At 46.5% G+C, this 15,270-nt stretch overlaps 1 protein-coding gene across 2 annotated transcripts in view; it reads left to right on the forward strand.

Annotated features, from left to right (window-relative positions):
- CHD7 (chromodomain helicase DNA binding protein 7) overlaps nucleotides 1-15,270 on the forward strand; it is a 187,884-nt gene that overhangs the window by 50,961 nt on the left and 121,653 nt on the right. For both annotated transcript variants that reach the window (XM_084760862.1, XM_084760863.1), the window contains exon 2: nucleotides 10,767-12,598. In XM_084760862.1, coding sequence (XP_084616988.1) covers nucleotides 10,940-12,598 — 1,659 coding nt within the window. In that variant the 5' untranslated portion in view covers nucleotides 10,767-10,939. The remainder of the gene's footprint in view (nucleotides 1-10,766; nucleotides 12,599-15,270) is intronic.

A 15,270-nucleotide genomic window follows, 5' to 3' on the forward strand; every position in this document is an offset into this window, starting at 1 on the left:
TGTCATATCTTCTCTGATTCATCACCTTTCTGCGACTCAAACATCACTTTCAAACATGGATGTTTCCTTCTACAAACTAATTTTACCTTCGTTTGGGATTAAAGGCGTGTACCACCACACCTGGACCTAAGATTTTCTTTAGCTGATACTTGCTCTATACCAGGTTGGCCTTGAACTGTTTGCCTCGGTCTCCTGGATTAAAGGCGTGGTGGTATTCCAGCAGGGTCACACAGACCTAGAAGGTCTTTGGATGCGATCTCTTTCCAGAACAGCCTTGTTCTGAATGAACATTCCTCTACAAATGACAGGATAGGAGCTTGAAATGCGGGTAGGTGGGGTATGCTATAAATCTGATTACTAAAAGTAATAACTTAGAATTTTAATAGAAGTCATAATTTAATTAGCAACTGGCATATAGAGTTAAGTTTGGTAAAATTAGGACTGGGTGAGTGCTGCCGTCTGAGGTCTTAATAGAGTCTGTATTTTAAAGTCAAGTAGGTGTCTGGTTGTTTTGACTAAACCAAGTACAAAATACAACTACAAAACTTCCCAGGCAGCCTGAAGTCACTGCAGGCATTCTCTCATGTCACGCCACACTCACAGTGCAATGTGACAAAACGAATACACTGTAGGCATTCGACAGGAGAAATGTGAGGTTTACCTACAAGTCATAGTAGTAGCACCATAGTTTTAGGGATCTTGCGCACTCACACATAAAGCAGAGAGTCAGAGTGGCAGATGAGGCAGAATCAAGTCACTACAGTCAGCTTTCAAAATAACATGCTAATGTGGAAAAATAATAGTCTGCTATGAAATGCGTCGTAATTTAAAAAATCAGATTTAGCTTGTGAGCAAATTTTCTTAGTTGTTAAAAATGTTTTATAAAATTAATTTTTTTCTGCAAAGGAAGCCTAGGAGATTGCTGCGGAATCATTGAGAGAGGCCTGCTCATGGTTGAACTATGGCTGTAGACGTCGGACAGTTTAAAGTTAGATATATGGAACTTATGCAGAAAAACTTTTTTAAAAATCACATGCTAATGTGAGCAAACATTTAATTGGCCCAAAGACATCAGGTGGGTTTAGCTGCGCGAAACTGGCAGTTTTGATTATTCTAAAACATACTTGTATATAGTAAATGTAGGTGTAAATGTATTACAGCTATGTTAAAGTTTGAAATGATTACGAAATAGTGGGTATGAAACTCTTTGCTCTGTGTTCCAGCCTTAATTCCCTCTTACTTGTCAACACAGTCTGTTTGAAATAAGAATCGAGCGCCTCACTTGTTGGATGCTTAGCTGTTTTCTGCCACTCTGGCTATGGCTGTGACCTTCTGAGGTTACCTGCAGTTTTCTAAAACACCTTCTTTGATACTCTTCAAATATCTCAATCCTTCTTTACGTTTCAGTCTGTTCTTACACTGCTTGCTTCTCTGGAAATCTGATCGTAAGTGATTCCCATGTATTTCTCTTTTGCATTAGTCTGGTGCCTAAGGCATCAGTCCGTTCTAGAAAGCCATCCGGCTTGCTGAGGAACTCCTGCCTTTATCCTGTGGCCTTTTCTTGCCTTTCTGCAGGCAAGGCTGCCCTCCACCATACAAATGCTGATCTAGCAAAGAGGACAAACTATGTTCATCTGTAGTGTTGCCTAAAGTTTGTTTGTCTTTAAGTAGGGATAAGGATATTACTGGCTAGTTTTGCTGTGTCAACTTGACACAAACTGAGAGAAGGAAACCTCAGTTGAGAAAACGCTTCCATAAGTTTGGACTGTGGGTCGTCTCAGGGTTGTATAATAAAGCAGGCTGAGCACGCCATGTGGAGCAAGCCAGTAAGCAGCACCCCTCCATGGCCTCTGCATCAGCTCCCGCCTCCAGGTTCTTTTGAGTTCCCGTCCTGGCTTCCTTCAGTAACGGACTATAACCTGGAAGCACAAGCCGAATAAACCTTCTTCTCCCCGACGTGTTTTTTGGTCATGGGGTCTCACTACTCACTAAGACAGTAGTGTATCAGAAACTGCCTTTAGTTGCCCTTTGTTCTGCCTTTTAAACCAGGTAGTATTAAGTAAATTTACGTTTAAAAAGATTATTTTGTGTGTATGGGTGTTTTGCTTGCACGTATATCCTGCACCATCTGTGCGCATGGTGTCCCCTGGGGCCAGAAGAGGGTGTCAGACCTCCTGGAATGAGAATTGCAGATCGTTGTAAGGCACTGTGTGGGTGCTGGGAATTGAAGCCAGGTACTCTGGAAAAAACAGACAAACACACACACACCCAGCCAGTGCTCTTAGCGGTGACCCATCTCTCTATCTCAACTGAATACACTTTTAAACTCCCTCTGAAATATGAAAAAAGATGCTTTGCAGAACCCCCCCCCCCTTTTACTGTAAAAGAATATAGGGAATGTCCCATTGTAGGTGGCTGGCTCAGCTGCAAAAACTAAACCCAAAGTACATTCTCCAAAATGCTAAGGCTGCCCTTGTCTTGCCTCTGGTGACCTCTAAGAGTCTGTGATGTCTGGGTACCTGGACAAAGGGTGGCCAAGGGCATCACTTTCCTGGTTCTTCTGTCTTGCTCCCATTTGTTAGCAGGCTTAGCACTCAGCTGGGTATGTATATAGGAAACCAGTAGCTCAAAATAGATTAAATAATGAACAAAGAATATTTTCTGAAGTTTTTTTTTTAAATTAGGCTGACAAATGTGGTGTCATTAGCTTTTGTTTATAATATCTCAGAATATCTTATAACATTAAATAAGATCAGCAACCAGGGAGTTTTAGAAAATTTATATTAGTCTTCTTACAGTTTGACAGGATGGTTAGTCCGAAACTTAACTTTTCTTCAGCTTAAATATTTTAATTAAAATTTTTATGTATTTTTGGATCTGCCTCTTCATTTTTTTTTCTCCTGTCTTCTATATTAAAGCTCCAATTTAAATTTGACTGAAAATCCCAGCACTTGGGAGGCAGAGGCAGGCAGATCGCTGTGAGTTCGAGGCCAACCTGGTCTACAAAGTGAGTCCAGGATAGTCAAGGCTACACAGAGAAACCCTGTCTTGAAAAACAAAAAACAAAAAACAAACAAACGAAAAAAAGTTGACTAAAGTTATTAACGATAAAAGTAACAAATTACGAGAGACACAATTTACAGACACATTTCATTTATATACAGATATGGTGTATAGTAATGTATATTGATGTGTTTCCTCATTTCTTTGTGCTGCTGAGTGATGACCACTGTGTCACGTAATTAGACCGCATGACCATCTTCTGTGGGGCCATGCTAAGTTCCATGCAGCATGAAGACCACGCTGACTTTGTCTCACTAGTATGGTCGCAGCTGCAGATGAGCTGCCTCTGGGATGAGGTCTGGGTGCCGCCTGCCAGCTCACGGTCTGTCTCCGAGGAGCTGGCTTCAGGGAGTGACAGTGAGAAGTGAGTTGCAGAGTACGAAGGCCTTTCTCTGAAGGATGTAATTTCTGATTTTGTACCAGAGTGGCACAACTTGGGGATCGGGTAATATGATCGTTTTGATCATTTAGAAAAAATGCCCTGGGCCTTCCATGTCCTAAGTTGTTAGCTTAGTGTTGTTTGATTTGTTGCCTTTAAAGCAAACACTGGTGGTGCTCAGTTCTTGGGGGCTGGGGGAATTTCATCTGAAAGGCAGTTTAGAATAGCCAGACATCTCAAGGTTATGTAGAAATAACTGAAAGAAAGGTTTCTGCAAGGAACCTGTGAAATAGTCCGTTATGTAACATAGCACTAGAATTTTGTTAACTGAATTTTTTTTTTCTTACCAAAATGATCAGATGGACATAGTATAACCCCCCTTAGATGTTCAGTGCTTTCACACTGTTAAACACTCAAATTTGCCACAGAGAACTGGTGAAACGTTTTTGGATGAAGTCAGCATTGTTGGCCAGTTGTAAATTCCCAGATGACCTTTTCTTTTTCTTTTTCTTTCCCCCTTTAGATGCTTTATCATTGTATCACTCCCTTGGTTCCCTGGAACAAGTGTCACTGTTATTGTTTGTTCTCACGTTGAGTGGTCCTCCATACTGAGATGAAGGAAAAACTCCTAGTCTGAGAGCAGGGTGCCCCTACATTCATATGCAGATTCCAAAGCGGGGGTGGGGGGTAGGGGGGTGGGGGTGGGTAGGTGTGGGGGGGAGGGGTCTGAGACTGTGTTTTGCATAGCCATCTGAGGTCCAGTGTCCCTGTCCTCAGACTTCAACTCAAAGGATGTGGAGGTTCTAGTCTCTAGGAAGAGTCAAGGAAAGTAGGAAGTGCAGCAGAATGCATGCTGCTTTGTAACCCTTGGCTGGGTGGCCATGCCAGGGAGGGAGGGAGTCCGGCATCATCAGGTGCTAATGAGGATCTGAGATGGAGAAGAAGCCAGGCTGCACAGCGAGGGGATATGGAGGCCAGAGAGAAACAGGTTGCAAGTGAGAAAGCCCGGGGTTGGCTGTTAATCTTTCAGGGTTTGATGTGCCTCAGAGGGATATTTGTGAGTGTTAGATCAGAGGAGAAAGATTTTGAGGAGTACAGAATAGAGGGGGGTACTTGAGCACTCGATGACAGCATATGTTTTGCCACACTCAAACATTTAGACAGGACCCTGAAAGCCAAGGGAAGGCCTTGAAGGATTTCACAAGAATCAAGACATGACTCAATCTGTAGCGCTACAGAGCATGGCCCATTGCTGGGTCTTGGGAACCAGGCCACCGTGCAATTTTATGTCCTTCACTAACCCACAGAGGCATGCCTCTATAGCAGTCAGTCTGAGGGAGGAGGGACAGGAGGAGGAGGAGGAGGAGGAGGTGGTACAGGAGGAGGAGGTGGCAGATGAGGCGGTGGTCTAGTCCAGTCACACCTGCAACAGGATGAGCAAATTGAGCAAGTTTAGAATATGTGAGGGGATTTTTCTAGAGCATTGAGCTGACTGATGATGGGGCCACATCTGTTTGGTTTATATGTGTAGGGTGTTGGCTAAATATGCTGTCAAGCTTGGTTATTATATGGTGAAAAATTGAACACCTTAGCTGCAGTCTTTGCTAAGTCTTAAGACTCACTTTGTGGTTCTGGGGATCAAATTTAGGCTTATATACTTGCCAAGTGGGTACCCTAACCTAAGTTGTGTAACCAGTCCCTCTCTTGTTACCCATCTTGTCTACCTGTCATCTGTCTATCTGTCATCCGCCATCATTTTTTAAATTCGGCGTTAGTAGTGTTTTGAGACAGGGTCTCGCTCAGTAGCACTTGCTTGGAATTTGATCAGTAGACCAGGCTGGCCTTGAAATCACAGTGATCCACCTGCCTCTGCCTCTTGAGTGCTGGGATTAAAGGTGTGCGCCACCACGCCCTGCTCCCAGCTTTAGTTTTAATACATTTGCACTAATGCAGGTCTTCAGAAGGAACTCCCATCTTTCTACATAATTTTCTGTATAGTTAATTCTCCTCTTCATCCTCTTCCTCCTTCTTTTTCTTTCTTTCTTTTTTTTTTTCTTTGTTTGTTTTGAGACAGGGTTTCTCTGTGTTATATTGGCTGTCCAGGACTCACTTTGTAGTCCAGGCTAGCTTCGAATTCATAGCAATCTGCCTGCCTCTGCCTCTTACGTGCTAGGATTACAGGTCCATGTGTCACCATGCCCGGCAGTTAATTATTCTTATCGCAGATAAAACGGTCAAAACGGAAATCTGTGTTAGGAAGTAGAGAAAGGAGGGATTTTATAGGTTGAAAGTATAGTTAAAACGAACATATCGAAAAAATGCCACATATTATATCACAAGGCATGATATTGGCCTTTGAAACAATGCAAACTTTTGTGGCCAATGTGGGTACTATTCAACACCGGCTTTCCTGAGAAGGACCCTCAGGAGGAAATGTGTAGCACTGGTGTCCATGGGCTTTCTGTACCGACACAAGGCTTGCATCTATGCTCTTGAGTCCTTGAGTGCGGTTTGTAAGAGTAAGAACGGCATTTTTAAAAAAATGATTTATTTAATTATTATTTCTTGTATATGAGCATTTTATCTGCAGAAGAGGACATCACATCACACGATAGATGGTTGTGAGTCATGATGTGGTTGCTGGGAATTGAACTCAGGACCTCCGGAAGAGCAGGCGGTGCTCTAAACCACTGTGCCATCTTTCGAGCCCCAAGAACAGCATTTTAAAATTTATTTAATTTAAATGATCTTAAGTGGCAGTATGTGGCTAGTTAGGCTTCACATTCGCAGCCTGTCAGCAGTAACCAAGCAAACTAGTGACAAGAAAATGTCTCAGCTGGAGAGTTCTGGAAGGGCACCCTTAGTCCAGGAGGCAGATCTGAAGCTGACTGGTCCTGCACTGATGTTCCGATGTTGCGATTTGGAGGCAATTCCCAAATCCTTTATCTGGACATTTGTCATGTGGATAGATGCCTTTTCCAAAGGCAAGCACTGGCCCCACTGGATTTTCCTTTTTCCAAGTCCGCTGTTGGAGGCCTCCTTGGGGGTGAGGAGGTGGCTGCCCATGGGCTCTGTTTAGGGCTTTCAGTTTGAATTCAAGCTCAGCAGTGAAGCCCCTATCTCCTGTGTGTCCACCTGTCACCATGTGGATTCCATTCTTCCCTTGACAGTGCTGTCTCCTTGGTGATGGAGTGATCTCTTTCTGGGCTGGGCTGAGGGTGGTGATGTGCTGTTCCAGCTGCTGGCCATGCCTTCGGGAACTCTGAAGGTTGCTTCCCTTGGTCCAGAATCTCTGCCAGTTCTCTTCAGGTCCGTTGGAGGTAGAGGAGAGCACTCGAAAGAGCCAGAAGAGCCAGCAAAACCGAAGCTAGCAGCAGCCAAGAAATTCTTAGTGTCCCATAGCCAATACCTCACAACTTCACACTTGCCAACGGCGTGCTGGACATTCACGGAAGAGCTCTGCCACCCACGTGGTTGAGCTAGGGGAAGTATTTGCATTTTGAACTCCCCTGCTTGCTTGCTTGCTTGCTTGCTTGCTTGCTAGGTTTCCAGTCTATGCCTGTGACGAGAAGTCTGCCTCATGGCACTACATTATTACTCAGATGCAGAAATGTCATTGTGCTTTCAAAATCACAGAGCAATCAGGAATTGGTTAAATTTTGTAAGGTTGGCAAGTCATTGCATTGAATAATCAATGTGATACCAGATAATAAAAATTAGCCTTTTTTTTAAAATTAAAAGTTTTTAATTAAAAAAAAAAAGTCTTGTAGTGCTAGGGATTGAGCCAAGGGTTTGTTTTTTGTACATGTTGGACAAACACTCGGCGCTACGTCCTCAGCTCACTGCTGGTTCTTCATGCTGTTTATTTGTTTAGATATGCCTATTTATTCCCAGGGAAATTAGCAGTAGCCCCCACTTTGTTCTCTTATCTTTTTGTCCCTAAACGTATACTCCGGATAGAAAAGTTTTGGAAAGGAACTTGCTTGTGCTTGGTGCAGAAGCACTGTGTTTCATGGGCCCATCTCTCGTAAAGCGGCCCTGCTGCTGGCCTTTAGTCTTTCCCTCTCGTGCAGCATGCTGCTAGCCCATCCATTCTTCACTTTCCACTTTGGGGAACTGTTTGCCATTAAAATGTTTTTTTTCCTGAGACACTTAGTCCCATTAACCTATATGAGGGTTTTTCATCCGTGAAAGGGAGCGTGGGGCAGAGGCTGCCAAGTACTCGCCGGCTCAGAATTGCTTGTAACCGGCATTGCGCTGTGCTCGTGTCAGCGCTGATGGCTCTCTTGGTTCTCTATCATCTTGTCTTGTGCCCTCCTCTTACCTCTGCATTGTGTGAACTCCTCAAAGAATTCACACTCCAGGTTTCATACTGTTCATAAGGGTTGAATGAAAATTATTAAAATGTACCTCTTTCTCTTTTGGCTACTTTTAATACAAAGCTACTAGGTCATCCAGTGCTCTTAACCACTGAGCCATCTCTCCAGGTCCAGTGCATAGCTACTAAAAGTGAATATTGTTTTCTGATTGTGACTCTTCGGGGTGGCCCACTTGACAGTGATATGTAGGCACAGGCAGTGTAGGCACTGAGTGTAGACAAGGGTGAATGAAGCCTTCAGAATGAAGTTTTATTTTAAACATGTTATAAAAAACCAGAAAGCTACATGTTGCAGCAGCTGCGACTTGGGAAAAACGGGCATGCAGATGGTCTAAATCCAATAAAAAGATGGCCAAAATCAATTAATTACTTCAGCTCCCACCGGAAGTATGGACCTAGTTATCAGATAAATTCCCAGCACAGTAGCCAGTTGGCCCTAGGGGTCCGAAAAGAAGCAAGGTGGCCTTGGTGGCCAGAGTGCTAGCATTCACTGATGGCTGCCTGCAGAGCCACAGGTTTTAAACTCCTCTCTGCCTGGGGCACACCTGAGTGTGGTCACAGCTGCAGCGGGCGACATGCTTGCTTGATGCCATATAATGCTGGCCTTTTTCATGCCTCCAGGAGTGGATTCTTAATGGGAGTGAGTAGGGAACCGGAAGGAAGGAAACAAAGCCAAGTGTCGGGTATGATTACTCTCAGCCTCAGCGAGCCTCTGTTCTGTCTTGTACAACGTCTTTCCCCCTTCTGCTGGGCCCTTAGCTGATAAAAGGCACGTATTGACTCCTGCTGCTGCTCCAAGCTGGCTCTGCAAAAGCCTGGGGCTCCCTGGTCCTGCAGGAAAAGGTCACAGGGGTCCTCTGTGTTCTCTTTCCTCCAGGGCAGAGGGGGGCAGGATCTGTCCAGGCAATGGCATCCCCTATCCGCACTCCCCGGTACTTGGTGGGCCCCAGCAGATGAAGCTGTTGGGATATGAGGCAAGGTTTTCCAGAACATAAAAGCAACATTACTTCCTTTACACTGATTCGGTAATTGGGCTTCATGGCTGTGACGCAGGCTGTTAGTAAGTCTACTGCAGTATTTATTTCCTTGAAAGTTAAGAGTGAGCCTTGAGTAAATGAAGATGGACTTTTAAAGCTTTTTTAGGTTAGGAACAAATTCAAGTTATCAATATTTGTTACATTGGGCACTGGAGATTTCTACCCCTTGCTCTGGATTTTTATTCATCCTTTGAAAAAGCAGCACATTTCCAGCAAAATGGCTTCCATGTGTACCTGCCTCTCTCCTGTCTGACCTCTGTATTTGGAGAAAGTAGATCAGAAAATTTATGGCAGTTAGTGGCAGAGTGAGGAGACCTTTGACGTTAGCTGACAGCTGTCACCTGAAAGCTACAGACCTAGAGACCCTCTTGGGTGTCACGTCTGTACTGCTGACAGTGAGCAGGAATGTTGTTCACATTTCCATAAACAGAGATTCCTCCGTGTTACGAATATGTTAGAGTAGGGCAGGTAGAAGCGGGTTTTATCTGTCTCACTGGGTGACTCCTCACAGAGTTGGTTATTTCCATATTCTTGTAGACGTGCCCGAGTCTGTTTGGAGCACTGCTGGAAATTCTTCACCATGCGCTTCCGGGCCCCAGGTGGGTCAATATCACACAATGCTTAATGTGCTTATAAGGGAATCAATGAGCTAAATTCCAAAGATGTCTAAGATTTTAAGTGTTTTCCTTATGTGAATTCATTTTTTTATTAGGTTGTTGATTCAACAAGCAGTGAACAAAAACACTAGTCTGTTTTGGTTGTTGAAGCATTCTTCAGCTCAAATTGGTTATTTTAATCTGACCCCGAATCGATCAGAAAGAGTTTATAGAGAAGGCAGCACTGGGAAGCGAGACTGTCAGCAGAGGAGGAGAGGGACGAGCCGGCCAGCCCCGCTCCCGCCTGCTGTGTCCTGCTTTGTCCTATAAGGTTTTTTTAAAAAAAGGGTCTGGTGGATATTTTTAACTTTTTCTTCTGTTAAAGTAACATCCAGTTTTGGCTAGTTTCTGAAGAGGTCTCTCTCTCCACCAACAAGAACCGTCACCGTCCACCAGCTGGCTTCGCTGAGTGGTCACCTGGGGTGCTTAGCCCTCACCAGAGCACAATGAAGCTGGTGTCCTGACCCTCTCCCATGCACCCCACAGTTCTGGAACGCGATGGGCCCAGAGCCACGAGTGGAATTGGTCCTCATGGAGAATGAAAGCTTTTCCTGTAGTCCCTTTCTGAGTCTTGCCTGCTCCCGCTATTAAGCATAATGAAATTATGAATTTATTGTGCTGTTCTCGGGCTTGCTTTTCAACCTCATTATGGGTGCTTTCTTGTTAGATGCCTCTGTTGCTGTTACACAGTCGTATGTGGGCTGTAAATATCTAATTTGTACAAAATGACTGATTTTGGGTATTTGTGTAATCCTCAGTCAATTTAACTAAGTTGGGCTTTTCCCAGCCCTCCGTGCTTGCGCTCATCTGATTACTGCTCAGGGGAGTGAGGTTAAGGGCGGCTGTTGGGAACCGGAGCATTTCCAGGGCTTTAGCCCAGCAGATGGGCTGCCGGCTACATTCATACATCTGCTTGCCTGCTGTGGCAGCTGCCGCTGCTTCGTGTTGTGTTCTTTTGTTCTGTTCCATCCAAGAACGGAATGTGAGGAAGTGTAGTGAATGGATTAATTTAAGGTTAAGGTTAGTGTTTTGCTGGCTCTCTACGTAACCGATCATAATGCTTCTGGTAGAAGCTAATGAGCTTCCCTTAAAGTGAACTAGATTTGTAGAATACAGCTCAGCAAGGGGCCCAGATTAGTATTGTTGATGGAAACTAAATTCAAATGTGTAAAATACTGGCAGCTTTTATCATTTGTTCCTAATTCTTTGTTTTCTTTTTTTCTTTCTTCTCCCTGCATCCCACTCCCTTCTAGGACCTATATCCAGACTTCGCTTGACACTGCAGGGTCCAAGAGAATTAAAGAAATTTAGAATGACATGAAGAAGATTAGTTAAGGATTACAGGTTTTGAGGACAAGCACCTCGGTGAAGTGAAGCACAGACAAGCTCCCAGGCTCTGTTTGGAGGAGCCGTGTGTTAGAAGAAGATGGCGGATCCAGGAATGATGAGTCTCTTTGGCGAGGATGGGAATATCTTCAGCGAAGGCCTTGAAGGCCTTGGGGAATGTGGCTACCCTGAAAACCCAGTGAACCCCATGGGCCAACAAATGCCCATAGACCAGGGCTTTGCCTCCTTGCAGCCCTCCCTTCATCATCCTTCCACTAATCAAAATCAAACCAAGTTGACCCATTTTGATCACTATAATCAGTATGAGCAAAAGATGCATCTGATGGATCAGCCTAGCAGGATGATGGGCAGTGCCCCTGGGAACGGCTTGGCATCTCCACACTCGCAGTACCATGCCGCTCCCGTTCCCCAGGTGCCACATGGAGGCAGCGGCGGCGGCGGCGGCGGCAGCCAGATGGGAGTCTACGCCGGCATGCAGAATGAAAGGCACGGGCAGTCTTTTGTGGACAGCGGCTCCATGTGGGGCCCTCGGGCCGTTCAGGTACCAGACCAGATCCGAGCCCCGTACCAGCAGCAGCCGCCACAGCCAGCTCCGTCGGGGCCGCCGCCGCCGCCCGCCCACCCTCAGCACGTCCAGCAGATGGGCAGCTATATGGCGCGTGGGGATTTTCCCATGCAGCAGCACGGCCAGCCACAGCAGAGGATGAGCCAGTTTTCCCAAGGTCAAGAGGGCCTCAATCAGGGAAATCCTTTCATTGCCACCTCAGGACCCGGCCACTTGTCGCACATGCCCCAGCAGAGCCCCAGCATGGCACCTTCCCTGCGTCACTCAATACAGCAGTTCCACCACCACCCCCCTACTGCTCTCCACGGAGAATCCGTTGCCCACAGTCCCAGATTCTCCCCGAATCCTCCTCAACAAGGGGCTGTCAGGCCACAGACCCTTAACTTTAGTTCTCGGAGCCAGACAGTCCCCTCCCCTACTGTAAACAACTCAGGGCAGTATTCCCGCTATCCTTACAGTAACCTAAATCAGGGATTAGTTACCAGTACAGGGATGAATCAAAGTCTAGGCCTTACAAACAGTACTCCAATGAACCAGTCCGTACCAAGATACCCCAATGCTGTAGGATTCCCGTCAAACAGTGGTCAGGGATTAATGCACCAGCAGCCCATCCACGCCAGTGGCTCACTTAACCAAATGAACACACAAACTATGCACCCTTCGCAGCCTCAGGGAACGTACGCCTCTCCACCTCCCATGTCACCCATGAAAGCAATGAGTAATCCAGCAGGCACGCCTCCTCCGCAAGTCAGGCCTGGAAGCGCTGGGATGCCAATGGAAGTTGGCAGTTATCCAAATATGCCCCACCCTCAGCCGTCTCACCAGCCCCCTGGTGCCATGGGAATCGGACAGAGGAACCTAGGCCCCAGAAACATGCAGCAGCCTCGTCCATTCATGGGCATGTCCTCAGCACCAAGGGAGTTGACCGGGCACATGAGACCAAATGGTTGTCCTGGCGTTGGCCTTGCAGATCCACAAGCGATCCAGGAACGACTGATACCTGGTCAACAGCATCCTGGTCAGCAGCCATCTTTTCAGCAGTTGCCAACCTGTCCTCCACTACAGCCCCACCCAGGCTTGCATCAGTCTTCACCTCCACACCCCCATCACCAGCCTTGGGCACAACTCCACCCGTCACCCCAGAATACCCCGCAGAAAGTGCCTGTGCATCAGGTAAGGGGATGGGGAGCCTGCCTGTGCTGCAGAGTGAAATTAAATGCTGTTAACTTGTCTAATGGAACTGTCCATTGTAGGTTGCCTCGAAATCAACTCTGCCCCCATCATTGCCTTTATGGTACTCACTTAATGGCTTATTCATTTAAGAGTTCTTTTTTTAAAAAAAATTATTTAATTTTATGTTCATTGGTATGAGGGTGTCAGATCCCTTGGAACTGGAATTACAGACAGTTGTGAGCTGCCATGTGGGTGCTGGGAACTGAACTTGGGGCTCCTGGAAGAGCGGGCCATGCTCTTAACCACCGGGCCATCTCTTCAGCCCCCTTCTTTAATTCCCATGTCCTGGGAATTGTTCTAGGTCTAAAGCCGAAGATATTGGTTGACTGGGATTATTTCCACCCGGGGAAAGATTCTTTTTGTTACCGTCTCTTTCCTCCTCCCTCTCCCCCTCCCCTTTTCCGTGTTTGAAAAGTACACAGGAGCTTGGTTTCCAGCAAATGCCAGTACGTCAGCCTCCCTTCCGTCTCCCTTTGTTTATCTTCTATGGGAAGCTGTGAAATATGTGTTTCTATAGTACTTAATTTACCAACTGTTGAGAGTGTGAATTTAAGTTGTGAGCTGTAGGAAATGACAGCGAATGGTAATTTGCAGGAGTAGGCTTGAGATTCGTGTGCCAGCACGGAAGGAGCACAGTGTTCTGTAAGTTACGATGTTTGTTAGCTCTGACAATTTATATTTACTTAAGGCATTCCCCCTTTGTGTATTTTGGTCTTCATGGCCTTGGCCTGTGAAGAGCAGTGTTCATGTAAAGATTTCCCTAAGTGCATATTCATCCCCCTGTGCCAACAGGCCTTTCTGGGATGGGGGCAGGGGCACAGTGGGTAATTTCAGAACTGTACGGCATCCCACTTCTTCCTGATGGGCTTAATCAGTTTGGGAAAACATGACCTGTGTGTGAAAAAGCAAAGCAGAGTGAAAGATCGTGCGCACTTCTGTGACAGATGTCCCGGAAGAGGAAATGCTTTTGAAGGAAGAGTGCTTGAAATTCCAGTAAAACTCACCTTAGGGGAGTGATCCCTGAAGATATTTCATGTGGTTGTGAAGCAATTTCCCCAAACGTACGCACCTGGAGTTTAGCTTTCAGCATGGAGAAAGAGCTTTGAGTAGGAAGACTCTGGCCAGGGAGAGGACTTTGGCATCCTGTGTTCTGTTGTAAGGGATTAGACTTAGATGAAGGGTTCGAAGTGGCGATCATGCCATCATAGAACAGATGGAGCAACGGGAAGAGGGAGCCAGCTGTCCAGGCTTGTGAAGACACTTGGGGTCAAGGACGGCTGGCAGGAGCAGAAGGGGTCAAAGCCATGAGAAGGAAAGGGCCTGCCCTCATGATGACTTCAGGACAGAGTTCAGGAGCGTGGTGCTGAGGTGGCAACCTGCCCTAGCAGCCAGAGTGAAGCCAGAGCTGCTCAGTCTGGTACACGCAGGGTCTCAGGAGCCCGACAGTGGTGGCACGTCAGACCCACCCGGTGCCCAGGGCCAGGGCGGACTTCCCATGAGACAGAATGGCTAGGCCTCAGGAAGGGGCTTCTAGACTCTGCCCTCACAGCTTCCTCCAGGGCGCTCAGAGGGGGATAAGAACCGGGAAGATGGCCCCCTGAGCAGCTGCCTTCAAAGCCGAGGGTCCTGAAGGAGAGCCAGCTTCAGAGGTGTTCCTTCCTGTCGACCTAGGCACAAACACTGATAGTGCTGTCCTAAGGCGGGCCAGCCTTGGCACCCCCAAGGCAGAAACGACTGCGATTTAGTTTTGGGAAAGTAAGGAAGGTATCATGGTGGGAGGTGGTAGAGCACACCCTTAGTCCCAGGCAGAGGCAGGCGGGTGTCTGTGAGTTTGAAGCCAGCCTGGTCTATAGGGCTAGTTCCAGCCAGGGCAATACAGAGACACCATGTATTGCAATATACCTCACCCCTCCCCCACCACCCGAGTTTTTAAAAAAAAAAAAAAAAAAGGAGATCTTTACAGTCTGGTTTTTTTGACTTCTCATCCCAACAGTTGGAAGATGAGCACCGTTTGTTGGGGCTCCCTGAGGATATCATGGTGGTCCCCAGAATAGAGTTGCTCTTTTCTCACATTCAAGGTTTTCAGAGGACAGGAACAGCTCTGGCTTCTGAGCTGGAGGCCAGTGCTCTGGGCTGTAGCCTGGGAGACCCCAAGGCCACTCACTGCTCTGTAAGCAGACATCTCAAACGACAAACTCCTCAGAGCTTTGCAAGTTTGTAGACATGGACGTTTGAGCTGCATTTCTTTGCAGGTGCAGGTCTGTCTGCGTTTTTCTTGGTATTTACGTTCCTGCTTATGCTCTTCAGATTGCGAGGCAGTTGGTTGTTTTGAAAATAAAGTCGGAAGGGTTTGAATCCCAGTTCTCCCTAAGCAGCTTGGCGATGTTGGATAAGTGATTTGACCTCGCTGAACCTGATGCCTCAGCGGAACAAGGAGAATGGCAGCAGTCCCAAAAGATCAGGTGGGGAAGCGCGGCCCTTCTTCTCTGGGCTGTAGCTCATGCCTGCTGACCCCCAGGCTTCTCTTTATAATTGTTATTGGATAGGATGAAGTTTTACCTAAGTCAAAAAATAGTAAACCTAATTTGTGCAGCTAGGCCCACCTGCTCATG

This window comes from Acomys minous, assembly GCF_964271855.1.
Source record: "Acomys minous genome assembly, chromosome: 1".
Classification (NCBI taxonomy): domain Eukaryota; kingdom Metazoa; phylum Chordata; class Mammalia; order Rodentia; family Muridae; genus Acomys; species Acomys minous.